The sequence below is a fragment of the Cololabis saira genome, chromosome 11, assembly GCF_033807715.1.
Source record: "Cololabis saira isolate AMF1-May2022 chromosome 11, fColSai1.1, whole genome shotgun sequence".
Taxonomy (NCBI): Eukaryota; Metazoa; Chordata; class Actinopteri; order Beloniformes; family Belonidae; genus Cololabis; species Cololabis saira.
The window spans coordinates 22037676-22063450 of NC_084597.1; the positions used below are offsets into that span (position 1 = coordinate 22037676).

Consider the following 25775-nt stretch of genomic DNA (forward strand, 5'->3'; position numbering starts at 1 on the left):
ATTTTTATCACTGGTCTATGTCAACTCTGTTCACACTGCACCTCCGTCAGCTTCATAACATCTTTCATCACCTTTGTCACCTCCATCACCTTAAACCTGCATCACCTCCGTTACCTTTGTTACCTTCATCACCTCAGTCCCCTCCGCCGCCTTTGTCACCTCCATCACCTTAAACCTGCATCACCTCCATCACCTTTGTAACCTCCATGACCTCCATCACCTTTGTCACCTCCATCACCTTCATAACCCCCTTCACCTCCGTCACCTTTGTAACCTTCATCACCTCCGCCACCTTTGTCACCTCCATCCCCTTAAACTTGCATCACCTCCATCACATTTGTAACCTCCATCATATTCATACCTTTGTAACTTCCATCACCTTTGAAACCTCCATGACCTCCATCACCTTTGCCACCTTTGTAACCTTTGCCACCTTTGTAACCTCCATCACCTCCATCACCTTTGTAACCTTTGTAACCTTTGCCACCTTTGTAACCTCCATCACCTTTGTAACCTTCATGACCTCAGTCACCTTTGTAACCTGCATCATCTCCGCCAACTTTGTAACCTCCATCCCTTTCATCATCTCCGTCACCTGCACATATCTGATCTGACCTTTCTCTTCCGCTTTGAATTGAAGTGGAGGAGAAAGGTCTCTCCTTAATGGAGGTTCTCCAGCCGGTTCCTGGCCTGTCATCATGCCCACGAGGAGGTTAATGGTCCCTGATGTGGAGGAGATCCAAAGAGCCCAGCACCAGGACGGGGGGAGATTGGGGGACATTGTGTGGCGATTGTGGGATGCACTGGTGACGGAGGAGGTGTGGAGACTGGTGGGGTGTGTGATGAACCAGCAGGGTCAGATTCAGCTTGTGGTTCTGTCCAGAATGTCCTCCTGCTGCTGACGGTGTTTGTTGTCGAGGCCTGTGGTCAACTTCAGTCTCGTCCAGACATGTTTGAGGTTGTTCTGGCAGAGTTTTTCCTCCATCTTCTGTCTAGCTTCATAGGAGTCTTCCTCCTTCTTTCTGCACCTCCAGTTCACGCTGCTTCCTCAGTGACTCATCTTTGTCCCGACGACTGTCAAACTTCAGCTCTCTTGTTATCCAGGGCTTGTTGTCAAGGAAACAATTTACGGTCCTGGCCGTAGATTGTTGACGTTGTCCATGGTTCAGTCTGTAGCGCTGAAGTAGTGCTGCAGAGCCTCGCTGGCCTCCTGTCTCCACCTGCGCATATTGGGATCTGGACGACCTGATGACCTCTGAACCTTCTTGAATACAAAAGCAGGTGCTTGAGAGGGGCATCTGGTTGGTTCTGTCCTGGTCGTGGATAACTTGACCAGCTCTGTACTAGGGGTGTAACGGTACACAAAAATCTCGGTTCGGTACGTACCTCGGTTTGGAGGTCACGGTTCGGTTCATTTTCGGTACAGTAAGAAAACAAAATGCAAAATATAAACGTGCTAGTTGTTTATTACACACACACAAAATAACATTGGCTCTACGTGTGCCGGCGCTAGGACCCCGCGGACACATGGTGTGTCGTCGGGCTGTGTTTTCCTTCGTGCTTCCCTGCAGCGTCACATGCAAACACAAACACACGTACCTGGCAGAAACATTTCTTTATATCATGTTGTCTGTCGCCCGCGATATTTTTTCTTTTTTTGGCCGGCGCCATAGTTGGCTGGCTACAAACTCTATACATCCCATAATGTATAATAATATGCCCGCGCTCTCAGCAGCGGTACTCGCATCGTTAAGGCTGATTTATGGTTCCGCCTTACACCAACGCAGATCCTACGGCGTAGGGTACGCAGCAAGCGGCCGTACGGTGCACGTCGCTGCGTACCCTACGCCGTAGGCTCTACGTCGATTTAACGCCGAACCATAATTCAGGCTTTACTAGGCAACGAAGCAGGTTGACTCACGTTGCAGAACAGCGCTGCAGAGGCGCTCATAAACGTAAATGATCATTGTTTTTTTTTTTTTAGGCCTGGCGGGGGGTCTCGATGGTAGGGGAAACACTGGACTTGTCACAATTATGTGCTTAGCTCTTTAGTTCTTCATTAGTTAGTGCTTTTTTCTTTAATCTTAATACTTTCTCTGTGTGAGCGCAACTGCATGTGCAACTGCAGCAGCGTTCTGCTCCACAACGTGCGGTCCTCTACTTAATATGTCCGTGTGGAAACTCGTTCGGTACGCCTCTGTTCCGAACCGAACACGCTATACCGAACGGTTCAATACAAATACATGTGCCGTTACACCCCTACTCTGTAACCTCGCTAGGATCCCAAAGTGTTCTGAGAGTTTGTCCAACCAGTCCACGTGTGCTTTGTGAACCTGGAGAACAATTGGATCACATTCCTTGGGGTCTCATCTGGGGGTGCCACAGGAGTATGGGCCACTGGATCCGTTGCTACAGGAAGCCAGTTGAGGTGGTTCAGGATCCCACCTGTTGCCCCCCCCTGGGGAAGTTTCTGGTATGTCGAGGATAGCTGGGAACATCTTTGTCCCAGAACTCCACTGGGACCTGTGGTCGCTCGGCGAGGTTGGACTGTTAGACCAGCAACAGACCGGCTGTAGACCCCAGCAAATGTTCCCTGGTGGGGTCATGAAGTGATGCTCCGTGGCTGGCAGTGACACCAGTAGCAGCAGAGTGAGCAGGGAGGGTTGAGGTGAAATAGACAAATAGAAGATCTCCATGATCAACAGTACCAGAGTTCTGTTTTGGTGCAGATCAATGTGGTTAGAATCCAACAAAAGTTACTAACTTACTAACTTCAGCACATGGATGTTGATTTACATCCATGGATGTGAAAGATCTGGATGTTTTTGACAGTTAAGAAGCAGTTAAATCAGCCTCATCAGTGCCGGGTTTAATCCGTCAGCGCTTGATTTTGCCGCCATTCATCGACAGGAGATAATCACTCGGATCAGCTGCTGCGTGACGTTTGATGGGATGTCTGCATGCTCAGACACATGAGATTAGATCTGAGAGCTCGGTGACGACGCACTCAGATCTGAGGGCATCCTCTAAGCTGTCAGATGTGCTGACGTGGAGGTGGACGTGTATGCCTCGTCTCAGGGCCCGGGCCCGTCCGATCGCTGCAGAAGAGTTTCTGCTGTTTCTGCAGAACCTTTTTATAGTGTCAAAGCTGACCTCCCACCTACCCGCCAGAGGGACGGGGTGGAGGTGGAGGGGGCTGCTGACGATGACGGTCGAGGCGTGAGTCATCGTTCCCGCGGCTGCAGCCTGCACAGCTGACGGCGTCGGTTCCATCCGGTCGTGACGGCGACTGCTCGAAGGTCGATTTCTGCGTTTCTGTGACTCGCACAAGGACGGTTTCGCTTAAACGTACCCAGCCTCGTTTTTAGAGTAAGAGCGCAGCAGTACAGCGGCAGCCGTTCTTGGACGTTTTGTTGTCCAGAGAAATGTGTGATAAATCTACACCGTCACATGATCAACCTCAAACCTCATCAGGAGAATCACCTGATCAGTGCACTTTAGTTTCAGGCACTAAGATCAAAGATGTGCTGCTGATTACCATCATTGATGAAATGATCATCAGGATTGATTAAGAAGGATTATTCACAGACCGAAAACCTTTTACATGGCCACACATTTCACAAAAATCCTCTGAGGTGAATTCGGTGAACCTCGGTCGGACATTCTTTGATATTTTCTGCATCAGAAATGGCTTCTTGTGCGTCCCCAAATCCACGCTACTCCGAGTGAACAGCCCGTGGCTCTTTGTCGTTGTGTCATGAATGCAACAAGCGTCCTGCTTGCAGCTTGGCAAAACAACTTCAGTGCATTATGTTTGTTGTTGTTCCAGAGTTTTGAGGAATATCTCTTTAAAATGTCTACGCTTGCTCTCATGACATTCCAAGTTGGGAATCTTTGCCATGGCTCAGGTCTTCTAGGAAATCCAGCACATTGGCCCTGTTCCGTCATCTTCAAATTGTCGGCTTTCACCGTCCGCTTCTCTTTTTCCAACAAATTCTTCCCAGCTCCGACTGGCGAGGAAGCGTCCATCATGCTTCCAGCAGCAGCAGCTGACAGGTTGACATAGCGTATGAAGCTGCTGACAAAATGATGACGGACACAAAACTGAAGGAGTTGGGTGATTATTTATAATATAATATTTTTAGGGCCCGAGCACTTACAGTGCGAAGGCCCTATTGTATCTGTCACCAAATTTTGCACTCAAGCCAGGCCTGGCGAAAAATGTGATATGTAATGGTTTGCATTAATGGGCGTGGCCTAATGGCTAAACAGTGCCCCCTAAAAAACTTTGTGCCTCGGCCATTTTGAATGAATCGTGTAATTTTGGCGCAATTTATGCCATTCCTTCAGCAGGTAATGCGGCCCCAACCATAACGTTCCCCCAGGTGTGTTATACATCAAAATGTGCGTCTCCATCCTGCAACGATAGGCATTACTTTTCTCAGTCAAAAGCGTTACTGTGGCGACGATAGACGCCAAAAAGCACGACCCCCCCCCTTCATCTGATTGGTCCATATTTGATAGTCCCTATTCTCTGCCATAACTTTTGAACGGGTTGTGATAAAGACATGTGGGTGGTGTCATCGGACTCGGTATTGAGTACTTGACCTTCATTGGCATGAATTAGCCACGCCCCTTATTCTGATTGGTTGATATTTGATAGATCCTATTTTCTGCCATAACTTTTGAATGGTATGACATACATAGTTGTGGGTGGTGTCATCGGACTCGGTTTTGACTTCTTCACCTTAATTGGTGCAAATTAGCCCCGCCCCTTCTTCTGATTGGATATGTGATAGTTCCGATTTTCTGCAATAACTTTTGAATGGTTTGACATAAAGACACGTGGGTGGTGTCATCGGACATGGTTTTGAGTCCTTGAACATAATTGCTGCAAATCAGTCCCACCCCTTCATCTGATTGGTCTATCTGATAGTTCCTACTTTCTGCCGTAACTTTGGTTTGATATAGAGAGTCGTGGCTGGTGTCATCCATTAAATGTCCAGGCCTGAAGAATCTACATGCAAGTCATACAAGTGCTTCCACTGCAGCACCCCTGAACCTGCACAAGGGTGCGAGGGCCCGTTCATTGCTGCTTGCAGCTTTATGTTTGTTACTTTCACAAATACAATAAAAATTTAAAGAATCACAAACTGTTTTAGGTTTACTATCTTGAGAGTCTAGTTTTTGCCCTAGACCTGGTCTGAGGCCTCTAAAACGCAGAGGGATGGCACTTCACTGTGAATCATCGTGTTGATCTCAAACGCAGTGGTACGACGCTGCTCTCGCTCCCATCAGCCCCTCTGTTCAAGGTTATGTCTCACCTTCGTCTTCCCGTCGTCTCTGACGAGAAACATGGAATAGATTCAGCATAGTGCTTGAGACTATTGATCAGGGGTTTAATTGGAGCTCTGATTAGTATCCGCTTCTCCAGTGCAGAAAAATAACCATGAAGGAGTCTTGATGATGTCAAATATCTTTTGAATTATTCAGGACTGAAAATGGTGAGAAGCTTTTAGAGGAGTCTACCATTGCAGCGCCGGCTCACATTGCAGGGCTCTGGCCAGGACAGTCCCGGCCCAGTTTAACTCATCCAAGAATGATGCTTGGTTAGCGACGCACGAGCCGCCGGTCCCGACTGGGTCGCAGGTTCTGGTGTTTGACAGGGGATCTCACTGACCTGTCTCTAAGCACGCGTCACGAAAAAAAAACAAACATGCAGAGCCAGAGTTAGTTTTTTTTAAATCTCCTGTCATCCTTCAGTGTCTTTTTCCTTATCTCCGCCTGGCAGCTCCTGAGACGTCCAAAGCTCTTAGTCTTGTCTGGGCTAAATTAGGCACCGGTCTGGCCTCCTGGCAGCCGGGATGAGTCCACCCACAGATCCAACGGCAGCGTGACTGTTTGAAAACAGGACAACAGGATGTTGTTTTCATCCGTAGAGATGGATGTGTTTGAAGCTGCCCTACTTACCGCTAACGTCTGAAAACATTTTCCCCGGCAGTGGTTCCTGTTACCTCAAGGTGACCTCTGACCTTCTTCCAGGTAAATCTCACCTGGCCATCGTCCAGAAGGTGAACAACGAGGGGGAGGGGGATCCCTTCTACGAGGTGCTGGGACTGGTCACGCTGGAGGACGTCATCGAGGAGATCATCAAGTCGGAGATCCTGGACGAGTCAGACCTCTACAGTGAGTCACAGGCAGCAAAATGACTTATAGACACGTTTTATACACAATAAAACACCTGGAGGAACATCTGCAACTAATTAGGTTCAAAAGGTCATAGACATGACTGGGTATAGGAAGGTCATCTCCAAGAGTCAAAAAGAGAGAGGCGAGATTTAAATCTAGCTAAGTAGGGCTGGGCGATATATCGAGATTTTAATAAATATCGATATATTTTCAAACACGATATGGTACGAGACAATATCGTTTATATCGATTAAAAAATTTTTTTTTTTTTTTTTACATTTTTTTTTTAATGATTTTGATATAGCTTATTTTGTGACAAATTGACTTGAATGTTTTATTTGAGATTTGCACAAATGTTTTGTTATTTGCACAACTGTCAACCTCAGTGGAAAAGTCTGCCTGTTACTGTCTACATTGTATTAATTGCACAGTGTATTTTAATTTAATTGTTATGCAGGAAAGGGATATTTGTTTTATTTTATTCAAGAAGCTTTTTTATTCTATATATGCAGGCAGTTTATTTTATTTCATTTGTTTTATACATTTTGATATTGTGCAGACCTCTGTTAATAAAGGAACCTGTGTGACATTTGGCACGAGGCTTTGTATTAAAACTGACTGTTTTTTAAGGGTTTGCCTCAGAAAAAAATGAAGCTAACAGAGATGCTATGCTATAATGCTTTGGGGGAAACCCCAATTAAGGCACAGAAAAAATATCGAGATATATATCGAGTATCGCCATTTAGCTAGAAAATATCGAGATATGACTTTTGGTCCATATCGCCCGGCCCTACAGCTAAGTTCGCCGCCTCCTGACTTTGTTGTCATGACAATCAGCGCACCATCAGTTTTATTTTCTTCCTCTCTTTAACTGTTTGAACTCCTTTGTCGTTTCTTCTCCCACATCTTGTCATCCTGGCCGTTGTCGACCCGAAGCCGACAACAGAAACCGGAAGAAGGTGGACTCCAACAAAAACAAGCCGGACTTCTCGGCCTTCAAACACGATGGCGACAGTAAGGTCAAGATCTCTCCTCAGCTCATGCTGGCGGCGCATCGTTTCCTGGCCACAGGTGAGTCCTCAGCGCCGTTGGGCTGTTGTCCTCAAAGATCGGAGCTCGTTTCAGACCAGTTTCTGACCTCTGCCCTCAGAGGTGAACCTGTTCAGCCCGTTCCAGATTACAGAGAAGGTCCTGCTGAGGATCCTCAGACATCCAGACGTCATCCAGGAGCTCAAGTTCAACGAAAGCGACAAACGCTCACCGCAGCACTTCCTGTACCAGAGAGGAAAACCCGTCGACTTCTTTGTTCTCATCCTGCAGGTAAGCATGGAGAAAAAACCCAGAAATCTGGATTTACCTGAAACTATCGTGACAACCTGCCGGTGCCTTCGGTGCAAAACATAAAAAGCCCTGTGACTGCCATTGTTCCGACAAGCATCATAGGTTAGCATGAGCTAGAAATAGCTAACTTGTGGTAACTGAGCTGAAGTGGGTGTGTTTCCGGTGTACTTTCACCACCAAGTTGCCAATTTCTGGATCAACTTGGGTGAGTGGAGTCACTTCTCAAGAAAATAGCAGTTTCTTCAGACATCACATTGGGTTTGTTCAGTTCTTCTTATACAGATTTTACATTTCAGCTCTGGATCTTTTGGATTTCCTCTTAAGATATGATGTAAATGTGTAAATTGGACGAATGAATCATGAAATTGGATGAATGAAGCGCTCAGGGCGCCATGCTGGCCTCAGAGCAGTGGAAATGGTTAGTTTTACACATTTAACCGTCTGATGGTGCTGATTGCTGTTCAGCGGGGCAACAACAGAAGACGATGAAACACTGCCTGCTCTGGTTTGTGTCCAGAGTGTGGTTGGAGGGGGTGTTGTTGACACCTGAGGTGTGGATGAAGTGACTGCAGACTCTGAGCATGAAACCTGAACACACCTGCTCCGGTTCCACCGGCTACAGACACACCTGTTGGTGTACATTTACATGCTCTCCAGCTCCCTGTCCTGGACGCTCCACACGTCTTGGCAGATTTCTCCCTGCCGGAGGGTTAAAGAATTAGATTTAGGACTAAAAAGACACTGAACTCTGAACTGGAGCACAATGTAATATTTATAGGACATCAAAGCATTGGTGTGACCTGGCTCCTGGAAAGTATTGGAAGGCCTGGAGGGAGGATTTAGACTTTTTAGGACTACAGTCCTGGAAAACGCATGGAAGATAAGAGAAAAGAAGTGAAACAAACACAGAGGTCTGAATTTTAGCTGTAAAGGTTTCAGCTGAATAAGGACAGATGACAAACATGACCCCGAGCCCAGATGGGACATAATGACTCATGACGGATGACATCATGACTCTGTTTAGCATGTGACCTGCGTTAGTCTTCTTTATTTGAGAAAAAAATGTAAAAAAAAAAATGAACAAACTCACTGCTTCCATAGAATGTAAGAGTTGCAGCCACGCAGCATCGTCACTGGTGAACTGATCATCATCATTGATGAACTGATCATCAGCAGGTGTGGCAACTTCTAGAAAAGCAGATGTTCTTGCAGTTTGCTGTTCTGGACCATTCGGGTGTGTGTTAACACAATGCCAAGAGGGAAAAACGTCAGCAGTGGCATTAGAGGAGGAATCCCCGCAGTCTAGATAAGATTATACAGCCTTCACATACGTAACCCACAATTCAGTTCAGCAACGATGGACGTGAGTCCATTCAAAGCAAACGGACGGCGACGCTCAGGATGCTATCAGCACCTACGTGTGAGAGTACGGTAACTGTCAAACTCTGCCCCCTCCTGCTGAAACTTTGTTCTGGTTTGTAAACTTCAGTTTGTTATGATGTTGTTCTGGAGCTTTCAGATGGATTTTTATTTTAATGACACCAGTGTTTTTAACAGACATTAAACAGTTTGAAACCACCTTCAGTGCACCTTCAAAAGTTTAAACTGATCTGTACTTATATTTATAGGCGCTTTATCGCTGCTCTCAGTTCGTCTGCCTTTGTTTTTGTTTTTTTTGAGTGTGTTTATATAGAGATAAACAGTTTTAACAGATTTTTGGATGCCATTACAAATATAGACGACTTCATAGCGACTGGTGGGTGGGACACAGCCGAGCTTTTGGAAGGAATCAACCTGATTGAAAAGCTGTGGTGGACCTTCAGAGAGCCGAACATGATAATGTTCAAAAACCTTGATGAGCCGAAGCAACATGGAAAGAAGAACGGACCAGAACTCCTCCAGAACCATGAGAGACACTATGAAGTCAGACAGGAACCATGTACTGAGAGTTCCTCCTCCTGAAGGAACTGTCTACTAAGGGTTCCTGCTGCTAACTGTTATGTTTTCTTTTCAGGGACGGGTCGAAGTGAAGGCTGGAAACGAGAACATGATGTTTGAAACTGGACCGTTCTCCTACTATGGAGTGATGGCTCTGAGTACACCATCACTGGGTGAGACCACACACACACACACACACACACACACACACACACACACACACACACACACACATACATGTACTGCGGGGACGTTGACTGACTTCCAGACCGGTTCAGGTCCACATGTTAAATGGGTTTCATCTTTAGGAATAGCCACATGGAAATGTAGTTATATTCTGTTTTAGATAACAGAAGTGCTTGAACATGGGAGTGCAAGAGAGGCACTTTTTTTTTGGTAGCAGCAGGAGTCATGAAATAAGGAACTTATGAACTCCTTTAAAAACGAAACCGTGAGTTTGATCAAAGATGGAGCAGATATCAAATAACTGAAGATCTGTCCTGAAATGCACAAATAAATAACAATACTTCTTAGTAATAAGAAGATTTGTGGATCATTTCCTGTGGCATGACTCGATTTCATCAGTCAGACAGATGTCCTCACATGTGTCTCTAGAAGACTCTGGTCTACAGAGGACTTCATGGTCCACTCAGGGACTGACAGGTGTCCAGGTCCAGACCATCATCCTCCACCACCGTGCTTGACAGTGGGTCTGAAGTGGTTCTGCTGGTTTCCCCCAAACATGGTTCTGGACATGTTGCTCTCATGAGTCCAGAGGACATTGATCCAGAAGCTGGTTTGTGGACCTCAGTCCTGGTTCCAGGTTATTTTAGACAGAACAGGTTTTATCCTTCCAGACCAACCAAATAATGGTCTTGTCTTCTATCTTTTGAATAATCTTTCTCCTTGAACCTTGAACTCCAAATAGTCTGGAAGTGTTTTTATAAACTTTTCCAGGTTGAGGTGCAGCAGAAAAAGCTTTTCTAAGACCACTAGATGGTGTGCAGATCTCAGTTCTTTGTTCTGGCTTTCTGCTCTCAGACCTGGAAATAAAAAGCAGAAAACAAAATGACAGCATGTAACTTGACTTTAACTTTAAAAGACGGAGTTTTTAAAAGAAGAACACAAGTTTCATTTTTTTCTAGAGGAACAAAGTGGATCCGGTGGTAGTCTAGTGGCTACAGTGGGCTTGGGTCTGGAAGACCCAGGTTCAAGCCCCAGAATGGCAACCAAGATGAACCACCTTGAGCCCCTGAGCAAGGCCTTAACCTTAATTGCTCCACGGTGTGTGTATCTCAGATGTAATGGTGTGTGTATCTCAGATGTAAGTCGCTTTGGATAAAAGCGTCTGCTAAATGACAGTAGTAGTGAAATAATGAAAATCTGTTGCGTCTAAAATTTTCTGTTTTAAGTTTTGATTTTAAGCGTATGTTTACATGCTTTTATTTATTTATTTATTTTTTTGCACTTTATTTACATGACTTACATGCTTTTATTTTACATTTCTCGCCTTATTTCTGGGTCCGAGAGGGGAGGCGACCTGAGAGTGGACCCGGCCTGGCTGAGGCTTCACAGCAGAGGCCTGCAGCCAGACCGTTCTCGTTGCTGATGTCTTTCTCTTGTGGCATGAATTCTTTTTCTTTTTTGTTAAATAAATAATTTCACACTTAATATTTTGTTGCTCACCAGAGGTTGTATCCGCCCAAGACTAAGTCTCACTGATCAGAACATTTTTATTATGTTTTTCCGCAAAATAAATAGGATTAGAAATTCTGCTTTTATTCTGAAAGGATTAACTTGCGGTTTGATTAAATTATGTGGGCACATGGGAAAGGTCTGTTGAAAGCTTGGCTTTGTTCTGGGTAAATCTCATCCAAAGATGCCTCGTTAAAGCAGACCTGTTGTCTCCGCGACGGGAACGCCGGTGTGTGAGCGCGCCTGGATGGTCGGAGGTGTTGGCCTGAATCCTTCGACGCTCTTTGACTCGATACTGTGTCAGCAGGCTGTTAGAAGAGAGCAGTTCAGAAGCCAAGAGGCTTAGTCCAAATAGGGAAGGACTTAGTTGGTGTCCTCGTCCGAGTCAGCAGGAGACCCGGGAGAAGTCTGGCTGACCGGAGGTCACAATGCAGCTTCATAAGAACAAACAGGGCTGCTGGATTTATACGTCTTCGTTCATCAGTGACGGCTGTCGGACAGGCGTTCTGGTTGGAGTCTGTTTGATGTGTGACGTTTGCTCCTCACAGCGAAGCTCAGGGCTCGTTTAACTGAACTGAAGGAGATGAACGAAGGTTGCATCAGAGGTATGACTGTTTTTCCCGCAGGTTTGCAGATTATCTTTCCTCCTCAGCTGACCTTTCAGGCTGTTGAGAGGATTTGTGTCATTGCTGGTTAAAGGGCTAATTCAGCAATGTGGTATGCAACCTAAATAAGATTTTATTTGAAGACACCTCACGCAATATGAAAGATGTAGATATTAATATGACAAAAATGAAGCAAAAAAAGGTAGGCAATACAATGTACACCCTCCAAAGGATTTAAGAGGGTAAGTTGAAGCCAAGTGCTGATCATCATTCATGAGCTGATCATCATCAATGAGTTGATCATCATTATCGATGAGATGATCATCATCATGGACCCCCTGAAGTTTGCCTACCGAGCAAACAGGTCAGCAGATGATGCATTCAATATGGGACTGCTCTTCTCCCTTTACACCAACTGAACCTCCCGAGACCCGTCTGTTAAACTCCTGAAGTTTGCAGACGACACAATAGTCATCGGCCTCATCCGGGACAGTGACGAGTCTGCATACAAACTTCAAACTTTATTTATTTATATAGCACCAACTCATGCAGTGTAAATGCAACTCATGGTGCTTTACATACAAAATAAAATAACAATCAAAAGTACAATTTAAAACATCCCATACGACCACACCCCCCACCCCCCACGCATACACACACCCTCACACCCTCACTCACACTCATACACATGTGCACACACTCACACGCCCACACACGCCCACACACACACACACACACACACACACACACACACACACACACAATAAGTGGACTGGTGACATGGCTTAGCACTAACGATCCAGGTGAGGAAAACACTACCTAAGGGTGGCCGTCCACACCGAGAGGCTCCACCGGGCCATGACCACAAGGAGCATCGCCACAGAGACCCCCCCCAACCCGGACAGACCAGGGCAGACCCCACACAGAAGGTGGAGTCCCTCCCCCAGCTACCCAGGCCTGAGGGACCCCCATGACGACACCCACATGGGCAGAGCAGGCACACCTCCCAGTGTGGACGACCCCCCTGAGGAAACACTGGAGCTAAAAACTAAAAGATTAAAAGAAAGTAAAAAATGCCTAAAAAGTGTAAAATTTTAGAGAAATCTATACAAACTTAAGATGAATAATAAATAACATAAAATACAAAGTCACTAAAATGGATTAAAGGTTTAAAGATAATAAAAAAGCTAAAAAAGTAAATAAAATAAATACAATAAATAGCTGAAAAGACTAGGTAAATGAGATCAGATAAAAGCCAAGCTAAAAAGGTGTGTCTTGAGCCTCCTTTTAAAAATATCAACGTTCTCTGCGGTCCTGAGGTGCTCTGGCAGGCTGTTCCATAAAGAGGGGCCATAATGGCTGAATGCAGCCTCACCGTGGGTTTTAGTCCCGGTTCGGGGAATGGTTAAAAGGCCGGTGCCAGAGGACCTCAGGGTACAGACGGGAGGTTGAACGGCTGATCTGCTGGTGTGGTCAGAACAATCTGGAGCTGAACTCGCTAAAAACTGTGGAGATGACAGTGGACTTCAGGAGGAGCCCCCCCACTCTGCCACCCTTCACCGACAGCTCTGTGACTGCTGTTGAAACCTTCAAGTTTGTGGGCTCCACAATCTCCCAGGACCTGAAGTGGGAGACCAACACAGTCCCCATCCTCAAAAAGGCCCAGCAGAGGCTGTACTTCCTGCGCCAGGGCAGGAAGCTCAATCTGACAAAGGAGCTGCCGATCCAGTTCTACACGGCAATAGTCCAGTCTGTTCTCTGCTCCTCCATCACTGTTTGGTTTGGATCGGTCACCAAACAGGAAAAGAACAGACTGCAACGGACACAAGAGCAGCTTCTTCCCTCAAGCTGTGTCTGTGATAAAATAACAATAACTCTCATTATTTATGTTTATATACACATATATTATATGTATATACACATATGTATATACACTGTTTTTATTATCTTATTTTTATTTTTTCTATTTTTTTTTTGTATTATTGTTCTTGCTTATTTATATATTTTCATTCCACAAACCTGCATCTGAACAAACCAGCAGACTTCTGGACCAATATTTCTGCCGAAGCTCTGGGTGATCTTCTGTCTCTTTTCTCTGATGTCTGTATTTTCATTTGCACATAAACAGCAGCTTAGTGTTCATCTTCAAGTGGTGTTGAACACCAAACACTGCCATTTTTCACCTTGAACTCTGTTTGTTTCAAACATGTCTTAATGTGGTTGTCTCATTCTCAAGTGCGTCTCATTTGGCAAATACAACCTCAGATGGACAGGAGGCAACTTCAATCCCCATGTAGTTGTTTATTCAATGAAAAAAGGTTAACACAGATCACATGGACAATACTATGTAGCCTTTATCACTGATCATCATCATTGATAAACTGATCATCATCGTTGATGGGTTGATCATGATGATGGGCCGATCATCATCGTTGATGGGCTGATCATCATTGATGGGCTAATCATCATCGTTGATGAGCTGATCATCGGTGATGGGCTGATATTGGTTGATGGGCTGATCATCGTTGATGGGCTGATCATCATTGATGAGCTGATCATCGGTGATGGGCTGATCATCGGTGATGGGCTGATCATCGGTGATGGGCTGATCATCGTTGATGGGCTGATCATCGTTGATGGGCTGATCATCGTTGATGGGCTGATCATCATTGATGGGCTAATCATCATCGTTGATGGGCTGATCATCGGTGATGGGCTGATATTGGTTGATGGGCTGATCATTGTTGAAGGGCTGATCATCATCGGTGATGGACTGATCATCGTTGATGGGTTGATCATCATCGTTGATGGGCTGATCATCATCGTTGATGGGCTGATCATCATCGTTAATGGGCTGATCATCATTGTTGATGGGCTGATCATCATTGTTGATGGGCTGATCATCATCGTTGGTGGGCTGATCATCATCGTTGATGGGCTGATCATCATCGTTGGTGGGCTGATCATCATCGTTGGTGGGCTGATCATCATCGTTGGTGGGCTGATCATCATCGTTGGTGGGCTGATCATCATCGTTGATGGGCTGATCATCATCGTTGATGAACTGATCATCATTGTTGGTGGGCTGATCATCGTTGGTGGGCTGATCATCATCGTTGATGAACTGATCATCATCGTAGATGGGCTGATCATCAGCAGGGGTAAGGTCCCTATATAAGCAGACATTTCAACAGTTTACTTGTCTGGAGCGTTCAGGTGCGTTAACATGATGTGTCTTATCACGTCGGGGTCACCAAATTGTTAGGTATTTTAAACCTGCGTCCTCGTTGATATGAGAAAGAAAACACTTAGTAAGAAATACAGACAAACAAATTCTCTCAATCAAAGTTTTCAAAGTAAACTTACACACATACCTTTTCTTGTTCGGCAGACAACCTCCCAGCAAAAGACCACAGAACAGAATGTGGATCATAGTTTTCTACTGACAAAAATGCAAATATTTAGATAAATTATTACAATATAATTGGCTAAACTGATGGGGAGGAACTGTGGTTTAGACTTAGCCCTGCCTTGGACCCGTGATTGGTCCCAATCACTTGGCTCTCTTCACCTTCTATCGCTCCAAACATCGTGGGATTGGCCTTGTACCCAGGTAACTGCTCTGCGCTCTGCTCTCTGTTGCTGTTTGCTTGAGATAAGGGAACTACTTCAAGTGTTTAAGAGCTACACTAACTAAAACATGGGTGATACCTCCATATCACACAGACTTGCCTCCGTGAGAGTGCGAGGCTTAGGTCACAACACAGAAACTGTGTTTGGGCCTTTTTAATCTATTTCACAGTTGTTTGCAACTCCTGCAAAAGATAAAATAAATGTATTCCTAACAAAAGTGCAATCGTCTTAGACGAACAGTTTTTTCTACATATCTGTCTAGGATGGTCACTAATCCATTTCCAAACTATTTGGACTTCAAACTTCTACAGTGATTTTCTTTACGTGTAGAAAATATTCAAGACTATTGTCAATCTTCTTTTACTGTACTCACAGAAAATCTACCTGTGGTCTGGCCAGTGAAAGACGCCATCAGAGATTGTTTGTTAGGACATAAAATTGCTGTTGTCAAGATCGTATTTCGTTTGTCTGGTTTTGTTGATGCGGGAAAATGACGACAAGAAACAAAGACGGTATGTTTGAACGTCCTCTGTGAGGTTTACGTCATTGTTCAACACAACCGCTAACAGTGTTCAGCTGCTGCAGAAGTCCCTGACGGGTTACTGGTGGCGACCTCCTCTCAGGCAAACATTGCATCACGAGTACACATCCCATCTTGTTTCAAGGTCATGCACGATCAACGTGCTAAAGAACACAGAAAACTGTTTAAAGTTTCTGCTAATTGAGGTGGATGTCCATACTTTTAAGTTTGAGAAAAATCGCATGGTGAAAACTGTTGAATGTTGTCAGTCATCTGAGGTTGTAATCGCTTTATGCTGAGACCTGTTACAATCTGATGATTTTACGATGTTTCTACTCAACATCTGTAAGAACAAGCGGGACAAAGTGATGTTACAAGGCGTATCGGACCGTCTCCACTGATTAGCACTGTCTCACTAGAGCTCTTTCAGATGAAATACTTATTAAATGAAAAAGATAGACATGAAGCAGCCTGACTTCTCTCTGTGCCTCTTCCTCCCTCTCCTCTCTCAGCCGTCACCCCCCCTCTCTCCCCGTCAGTGGCGTCCCCCCCTCCACGACGCCTCTCTCTAAAGAGGTTTTCTCTGTTCTCTCGGTTCCCAGGTAAACTACCGAATGGGTCTGAGGAGGGGGGGGGGGGTTACTTTTAAAAACAGTTGTCTCACTATTTTCCTTTTTTTTTAATCATAATCAGAGTCCTGATCCAGCAAGTACAACTTTTACACAGTTTTTTCCCCCCCAAAAGCTTTTCCCTGTAGCAATACTACCTCTGATCACATGGGGGAAGCATATCCCAAGAAAGTGCTACTCCAGAGGGATAAAGTGGCATTACAAGGCGTGCCAGGTTGAGGAAACGCATGGTTGCATACACCAAGTTAAAGTTGCAATTATTTAAAAAAAGACCAGACGGTCTCCAGGTCCAGTTCACTGCTGTATCATTCAGCCTGAAGTTGGTTCCTGGCATTTGGGCAAAGATCCTCTTCTCTGGAGCATTTTAAGATGATTTATTATACATTAATCTACCACACTTTCAAAATGTATGAATGTAAAGTTGACCTGGTGGAATAAAGAGCATTTTAGCGCCACTTAAGGGGAAAATTGCACTGCACAAATAGCATGAAATAAAAGAATCAACAGCCATAATTAAGATTTATTTTAACTTTATGACATTATGAATTTGAAAACAAAAGAAAATATGACGTATCATGTTTTCAATTTAGCACAAAAAAAGGTCAAAAATTTAAAAGTTATGGAGCTTTTTTTTCCACTCATTTAAAGACCCTTTTTGTGTATGTACACAATGATGACGTATATCGTATGTGCACGCATTTTGGCAACGGAAGTATGGCGGAGATAAACAGCTTGTCAAGCTATACAAAGGGGATTATGATTAAGATGATGTGATTAAGATCACAAACTTTACCTTAACAAGTTGACTTTTAACAAAAGGTGTCCGACTTCTAGATCCGTGTTCTAGTAATGAGTGGGTTGAAGACGTTAGCAAGTGGCCAGATATATATATGTATATAATATATACATTATATATATATATATATATATATATATATATATATATATATATATATATATATATATATATATATATATATATATATATATATATATATATATATATACCTATTTAACCGAGAAACCGAGTGTGTACACCAGAGAGAAATTACGAGCCTGGATGTCACTGGATGCTTATGAATACGTTCTCTGTGGTCACGTACAGAACATCAAATAACATGACATAGACTCAGAGTTTTGTGTTTTGATATCAGAGATTCTGTTATTCTATATATGCATCCATACAGATAGATTGCAACCTATAATTATTTATTTAACGTTTACAATATACAGAGGGGAGGACCTTTAGACACTAGTAGAAGCCAATGTGGGAAGGTTTATTAAAATGTATTAAGTCTTAAGAACCGTAGGCCTAGATACATGTTTTACACATGTAAAATCACTGTAAATTGTCTAGATGTGTCCACTTCGTGTGCAGGCAGCTGCTTGTTTCATTTTGTGATGTGAGGGATAGGAAGGGATGCACCATAGGCTGCAAGCTTGTCTCTGATGAGAAATCCTCCCCCCTTCTGGCTTAGTTTTGTGTACATAAACACAGATGACACAAAACCAGGACTACTAGAGTCCAATGACGCCTCGCCTGCAAAAATAAAAACACAAAGACATTTGTTTAGCCTAGCAAGCCACCAGCCAAATCTAACGCCAGTTTATCAAATCATAGCTGCATTGAATTATTATTCTACATCATACAGACAATCACTAATGTAAACAAGGCTTTCCCGTAAAATCAAAGAGTAGATAGATAACCTTACCTGATTATAAAGTGGGCGCTGCAGACGCAAGCATTTATTTATTATGTCCTCATGCCCGACTACACGTTTAATCCTCTGCAGACACAGACGCTCAGACCTCGTGTTTCAGTCACAACTGCTGGAGAACAACACCACTTCTGTTGCCAAGATGCGGGCGCAACATTATATGACGTAGGCGGAAAAAGGGTCTTATAGATAGGGTTATGGTTGAAGATATGCCCAGGTGCCTTGAGGCAGGTTGGGCTCCCCTGCTGCCAGCTCAGATAACTAGAGTGTAACAGGAAACTTGCTGGATGGGAGTTGTGATGCTCTGACCTTTTGATTTCTAACCTCGACAAAGCTAACACCTCTTTAACCACTGATCCCTGGTCAGATGTCGCTCCTCATTAGTAGGAGGAGGTGGGGGATCTGACCCCAGACCTCTGGCTAAGTGAATAGTTCCACATTTTGACAAATATGCTAATTTTGTCTCTGAAAATTAAATGAAAAGATCAGTGTATAAAGCTGCAGCTAGCAGCTAATTGGGTTTTTTTTGCCTTTAGTTTCTCTTACAAGAACCCGCCAACCTAGTGGAATCTTTCCCATGTCGGGTTTGGGCCCTTTGCTTTGCTCTTGACGTCGTTTCACCCAAGAGGCATCATGAACTGATGTCACCTTCTATATGGAGGTGAAGCCCTGAAGAAGGTCAAGGCTGATGGAAACTGTCCCGTTGTGCATCCGTTTCAGTGTAGGACCCGTTAGTATCCACTTGCCTTCAGTAGATACAGCAGGGACGTAATTGTTCTGCAACAGTTTTTATGCAGACTCTGTTGGAAACACCTTCTCTAACTAATTCCCGTTTTAAAGGTTTTAAAAGTCGAAGGAAGGAAGGAAGGAAGGAAGGAAGGAAGGAAGGAAGGAAGGAAGGAAGGAAGGAAGGAAGGAAGGAAGGAAGGAAGGAAGGAAGGAAGGAAGGAAGGAAGGAAGGAAGGAAGGAAGGAAGGAAGGAAGGAAGGAAGGAAGGAAGGAAGGAAGGAAGGAAGGAAGGAAGGAAGGAAGGAAGGAAGGAAGGAAGGAAGGAAGGAAGGAAGGAAGGAAGGAAGGAAGGAAGGAAGGAAGGAAGGAAGGAAGGAAGGAAGGAAGGAAGGAAGGAAGGAAGGAAGGAAGGAAGGAAGGAAGGAAGGAAGGAAGGAAGGAAGGAAGGAAGGAAGGAAGGAAGGAAGGAAGGAAGGAAGGAAGGAAGGAAGGAAGGAAGGAAGGAAGGAAGGAAGGAAGGAAGGAAGGAAGGAAGGAAGGAAGGAAGGAAGGAAGGAAGGAAGGAAGGAAGGAAGGAAGGAAGGAAGGAAGGAAGGAAGGAAGGAAGGAAGGAAGGAAGGAAGGAAGGAAGGAAGGAAGGAAGGAAGGAAGGAAGGAAGGAAGGAAGGGAGGGAGGGAGGGAGGGAGGGAGGGAGGGAGGGAGGGAGGGAGGGAGGGAGGGAGGGAGGGAGGGAGGGAGGGAGTTGAATTGGTATTTTTTTATCGTTATCAGGATAAATGCCAGAAATGATCGTGATACATTTTTTAGTCCATACCGCCCATCCCTACTATTTACACACGTTACCACGGTACATCCATTCCAAACATTGTTTCCATGACTACCCGGCTAACACGTCCAGCACGGGTCAGTAATGAGTCAGTTAGTGACATCAGCTGATGGACAGGTGGCTCTAACCGTGGCGTGAAAGGCCCTTTAGGCTGCTCAACGCGACCTGAGCACGGATAGACAGAAGTTAATGAATGGATGGAAAGAAAGAACCGTGGAGGAGGTCGGCTCGGTTCCAACCGCCGTGGTTTGACCCTAGTTGACCCTCCGTTAATGGAAACCAGACTAGCGGAGAGCAACGTCTGGGGGCATCAGCGGGAGAAAGACCTCCACTGACACAAACCCGGCATTACCAGGGACCAAGAGTTTCTGGGAGCCCGTCTTGTGGGCATGTAGTAGTTTTTTGTCACGTGCCTGACTTTAAAAGCATATTTCCTCAAAATGGTGAACTATTCATTTAAGCCCAAAAGCTCTTCCAACCCTTCCCACATGATCTCTTTACTTACTAAACTCAACTTCTCCGATCATCACGGATGCTCTCTGCCCTTCAAGACAGGTCACAGTCCTTCAACCAGCCAATGGGAGAGCTCCGTCCTCTGAGGACAGACTGTCTCATTACAGCCATGAGATGCTCGAAGGACGTCCTCGGCATCGTCGCATGGCATGTTGGTTGCATTCTTTGCACAGACCATCTCATCTCCACACCATCGGTTGTTCACGTTTGTGTGATGTGTTGCAGTGTGTCCATCACTGTTGTCCAACATTCGCCACGCTGCATTTCCCCCTGTTTTTTCCTGTTTTAATCCTGTTTTTCTGTTTACGTGTGCGAGTTCCTTCGACTGACCTTCTGAATTTTTATTTTCTTAACGTCACCTTCTTGCTCACTTTCCCGTCCTGTCCGATCCTCAGAGTTTCGCTCTCCATCGCATGGGGGCAACCTCAACCGCTCGGCATCTCTGAGCTGCACTGAGCGCGCTCAGGACGGCGGCTCTGTCGGTGGGAGCAACACCCAGATCCCGGGAACGCCGTTCCAGTACATTCCAGACTTCAGCGTTAGAGCTCTGGCTGACCTGCAGTATGTCAAGGTACCTCTTCCCATTCATATCCAACACCTAACGACTCTTTGATTTCTGTTTCATATTTTTTTTATTGATGCAAACGTAACAAAGGCACTTACATACACCAGGGCACATCGGTGACAGCAATGAACGTGGTTGTATGCATCAGAGAATTTAAATTTACATATTTTTTAAGAACAAATAACGATAATACAAAACAAGACTAGATAAACAATATAATAAAATAGACATAGTCTGTATGAAATAATCAACTGGGCATATAAACATAAGGATAGACAAAAAGTAAAGATCTTAAAAAAAAAAAAAAAAAAAAAAAAAAAAGAAAAGAAAACCCAAGTAAAAAACTAAAATAAATAAATAAATAAAAAGGGTGTGGGGGGGGTTACGTTGTCGCAAAAAAGTCCATAAACGGTTGCCATTTATTATAGAACTTGTTCAAGTTTCCCCTCCTTGAGTATCTAATTCTTTCTACTTTTAAAAGGGACATAACCTCGTTAATCCACTGTGTACGACTCTTAGATTTGCTGTTATTTGTTGAAAACTTGTGGGCAGCGCTCAGATCTCCCCCCTTTGGCCCTCCTCAGATCTCTCGTGCTCACTACCAGAACGGTCTGCTGGCGTCCAGACTGGACAGCTCGCCGCAGTCTCCAGAGGGAAGCCACACTCGCCTGGACATATCTGTCTCTCTGCCCCCCGTGTCGCCGCCGGGGACCCGCCCCCCACTGCCCCTGGCCACGCCCCCTGGAAAGCACCCGCCGTCCAGCGTTCAGCCAACGCCGCCAAGTGGCCGCACCGCTGTTCCCCAGAGCACCTCCAGCCGCAGGCCAAGCCAGTCTTTGCCCCAAGCCGGCCCGCTTCCCAGCAACCACACCCCCCTCTCCCAAACTCCGCCCTCCTCCGTGAGATCCTTCAGCCAAAATCCGGCTCCGATAAAGCAGTCCCCGCCCTCCGATGGTCCGGACAACGGGCCCGGAGAGACCACCACTCTGCTCAGCGAGCAGCAGAACTGCGTGGGCCCCCGCCGACCCAGCCACCAGCAGCCACACCCACACGTCCACACCATCAGTCACGCACACACTGAGAGCACCATCTAGCTAAGGAGCCCGCTCTTCCTCTTCCTGTTTGCCTGTTGTGACCTGAATTTTTTCGTCCAAGGAAGACGTAAGACCAGCCCGTCCTGCATGCTCCCCTCCCGACTCTGACAAAAGACGAGGAACCGGTTCAACGACAGATCAGGGAACGCGTCGGAGTGCGTGCACCGGTTTGTGTGGGCGTGTTCATAAACGACGAGCTTTCCCAAAGGTATTCCATGTTTGCGGTTGGTCGTGATGGGATCTTTACTTCTCTTCAGTACGGCGGAGGTGAATGGAATTACATTTCTGGTGCTCGAAATACAAAATTAGATTTCAAAAAACCAAAGTGAAAACATTTAAGTCCTCGCTATGTTTAGGGTCTCCTTTGTCCTCCTTGAGAATTATCTAATATTTGCTAAGATCACTTTTTTTTTTAACATAAGTTGAAAATTACATTTCATGGGGAACAGAGTTTTTTTTTTTCTTTTTTAATCCCTAATTCCAGATTGTTCCAGTATTTTCCCACTATATTCCCATAATTATTCAATAATTCATATGTCTATGAACAAAAGTAAGGAATAAAATGTTTTCCCAGGTTCTGAGCAGCACACACAATTCCATTCACCTCCAAACTTCTCCAGCGAAGTTGCTCGTAACTGCAGATGAAAGTCAGTCGGATCTTTTTAGGACCTCCAGAAAGCCGCAGGTGCGTCGCTGTGGTTTATTCAGATGTCTTTAACTTGTTTGCCTCTATTTTCTGTTTTCTTTTATCCAAAAAGTGAAACTACCAAAGTTATTTATTTCCAGCTGGCCTGGTTTGAGGTGGGTTTCATGTTTTTCTGTCGGTTCGATGAGCACGTTCCCCGTTTCTGCTCTCGTTGTTGAAACTTCATCAAGTCACTGATGCTGCACGTTTTAACCCATTTCATAAATATGACTCGAAGCGGCACCAAATCTGTTGTCACATTAAGAAATCCAATACTTCAAGTTACTACATGATGACCCTGACGTGATAAAAGACAGATATAAATATAGTCTACAATTTAAAGATTTGTGAAAAATGATATGTTAAGATTTACTTTTTACTCGTCAAGATAATTCAAAACACTACATAAAACATATTTAAATTAGTTTTTTATTTATTCTTTTTAAAAATAATGGCAAATTGGTTGGAAGAACTGGTAATTTTTTAAGTTTTACTTCTTAAAATAAATACAGCATTGCACCAGTTTCTAATGGCTGTGGTTGGATCGCTGTACCATATCCATTATTTGTTTTTAAATTTCTAAAGTAACTACAATACTTGTGAGTATCGGTGTGTACTGTCTCTTAAAGAACCTTGCGGTCCTAGTGACGTCTACGACCGACATTGTTGGTCAAAATACCAAAATCAAAAAAACAAAACAGTTTTCTGTTCAACGTTTGTTACTGGCAGACAGTTTTCTGGGGGTGGAGTCAAGTCCAGCGGCAGACTCCGCCCCCAGAAAACTGACTGCTGTAAACACCAAAGCCCCAGGTGCTGAATGACAGATTTATCACGTTAAAGCTGCTCAAAGACTAAATGACAGTTACAGTAGTTCTCACAAGAACGTTCATGTGTCAGCGTCTGCTGAAAGACGAACTGGCCAGCCGTGCCGGGTTGTCCTCACTCATTACAGCGGTAATGAGTGACCTTCATGTGGTCAGAAGCCGCTTTAAGAGATCAAATGAGTTTAAACATTTTTAAAACTGTAAATGTAATTCATCCCAAAAACAAGTTAAAATGTCCTGAGAACCTTTTCTCTGCGCTCTCTTATCAGTGTTTGGTCGTTTTTCTTCGTTTCGATCAACAGCTGATTGAAATCAACACAGAAATTAAAGTATTAAAGGGTTAAAACGTGCAGCAGCGGTGGTCCCGGTCCATGTTTCCAATCGCTTCACTTTAATGTTCATCTTCTGTGCCCACGTCATGTTCCATTATTATATACAAATATACACGGGTTTATATGAACTTGACTTCCGTTTGTTTTCATATTTGGTTTCCTAAACCGCAGTAGATGAGGTGAAGAGGTTAGAAGGTTATGAGGTGATGAAGTGACGTAGTAACGAGGTTAGGAGGTGATAAGATGAGCTGCACGGACACGCTTGATTAGATGTCTTCCACTTTGAGTGTCTGCTGCAGCTTGTCGGACCTTGAGGAGTCCAGACATGAACCGTACTGAACCGGATCTCCGCTGCCTGCAACACTGTGTTCAAACTCCGGTTATAAATTACACCAGGAGTTTTCTTTCTTTCTTTCTGCTGAGTTCGATTCAGTCGATACTGCTAAATCATCAACATGCGACACGAGAGAAGCAACGAGGGTTCTTTATGCTGGAACCACAGGTTGAATCTGCCTGTAAAGGGACTACAAGGCAAATTAAACCTCACATGAACAACATACAACTTGTTCACCAATATATCAATTATTTAACAAAAATGAAACACAAGTGAAAAGAAAAGCATGCGAGCAACGCTAAACCCCTATCATGCTCCACCTTTACGACCGGTGGCATCTTGTCCTTCGTTCAGGGTCTCGCATTTGAGTTTGGAACTTGACTCGGTGGTTCCAGACCTCCATCCGTTAGATTTATCTGGCCTAGTTTCAAGCAGTCTTTACCTGTCCATTACATGTGCACAGAGGTGACATGGTCCACTCAGTGACTGTGTGGAGACCAGGTCATGTGACCGGGAAACAAAATGTATCAGGTAAAAACACAAAACGGTTCTGTTGTTTTTCACCTGGGTTTTTATTTGGCGCCGCAACAGTTTAGTTTTTTCAATAACGAGGACGACCTTTGACCTCCGCTGCGGTTCTTTAACTGGAACCACTTCCTCCAGACGGCTGGTTCTACCCTCACGCTGCCACCGACATGCGTCCTTAACGTTAGACACTAGTGACGTCCAGGTTCCCCAAACCTCACCGTGAAGGGAAAGAGCAGAAACCGGGATCTGCGTCTGTCAGAAATCAGGGAATGACTTGTGACGCTCCCAGCAGAACCCCGACCCCCAGTGCCCCCACTACCCACTACCCACCCCCGCAAAAAACCTCACGTTGGTATGACATTCCAGAACAGGGTTGGACTTAACGAGTGTGTAAATGGACCCGAGAAGAGGCACCGAGACGACGTTCGTTCGTTCAAATGAACCGAAGAGACGAGTGGAGTGACATAAAGCTGCTAGCATGTTATCTAACTACCTTTGTTCCTTCGTATAAAAGTATTTAACTGACTGTAAAGATGAATTATTTTGTGGAAGATGGTGAGATATTTATCTGAAAAGATGCCGCTGTATAAGCTCGCACTTTACCTGTCCAGTTTTTATGTTCAGGATGTGGACGTGTCTGTGTTCGTGGGACGGTCTCCAGGATTCTGAGTCTCCAGTCGGGCTCCTGGTGACCGAAGGGCCCCGGATTCACTGTGGTTCCGAGTAACTAAACTAAACTGGTTAGTTAACAACAATTTCATGACGACGACCAAAAAAGTAGTGGCCCTGAACTTTGAACCCAGCAGGTTTCGCTTGCGAGATGCGATGAGACTGTCCGGTTTTCAGAGGAACCGCTTTCATTACATTTACAGGTGAACTCCGATTCCTGGCGGCTCGGAAACGGGAACATTTTCGAGGTGCAGCGTTTCGTTCACTCCTGATAGGCCCAGAGTCTCTTCCTTGCCCCGGGAACCTTCTCTGGAGTTGTAAGCTCCTCCTCCTGGTGTTCTTCGGGATGTTTTTTGCCTTCTTGGGCTAAAACGTTCCAGCTTGTCCAGAGATTGTTTACGTGAAGT

The 25775-nt window shown here is 44.8% G+C and overlaps 1 protein-coding gene across 2 annotated transcripts in view; it reads left to right on the top strand.

The window, feature by feature from the left end:
- LOC133455127 (metal transporter CNNM4) overlaps window positions 1–25027 on the top strand; it is a 28744-nt gene extending 3717 nt beyond the window's left edge. The window contains exons 3-9 of one of the 2 annotated variants that reach the window (XM_061734001.1): window positions 6043–6186; window positions 7126–7260; window positions 7340–7509; window positions 9545–9641; window positions 16434–16523; window positions 20733–20908; window positions 21487–25027. In XM_061734001.1, coding sequence (XP_061589985.1) covers window positions 6043–6186; window positions 7126–7260; window positions 7340–7509; window positions 9545–9641; window positions 16434–16523; window positions 20733–20908; window positions 21487–21996 — 1322 coding nt within the window. In that variant the 3' untranslated portion in view covers window positions 21997–25027. The remainder of the gene's footprint in view (window positions 1–6042; window positions 6187–7125; window positions 7261–7339; window positions 7510–9544; window positions 9642–16433; window positions 16524–20732; window positions 20909–21486) is intronic. The other variant, XM_061734002.1, reaches the window with a different exon arrangement.
- Window positions 25028–25775: the final 748 nt, after the last annotated feature.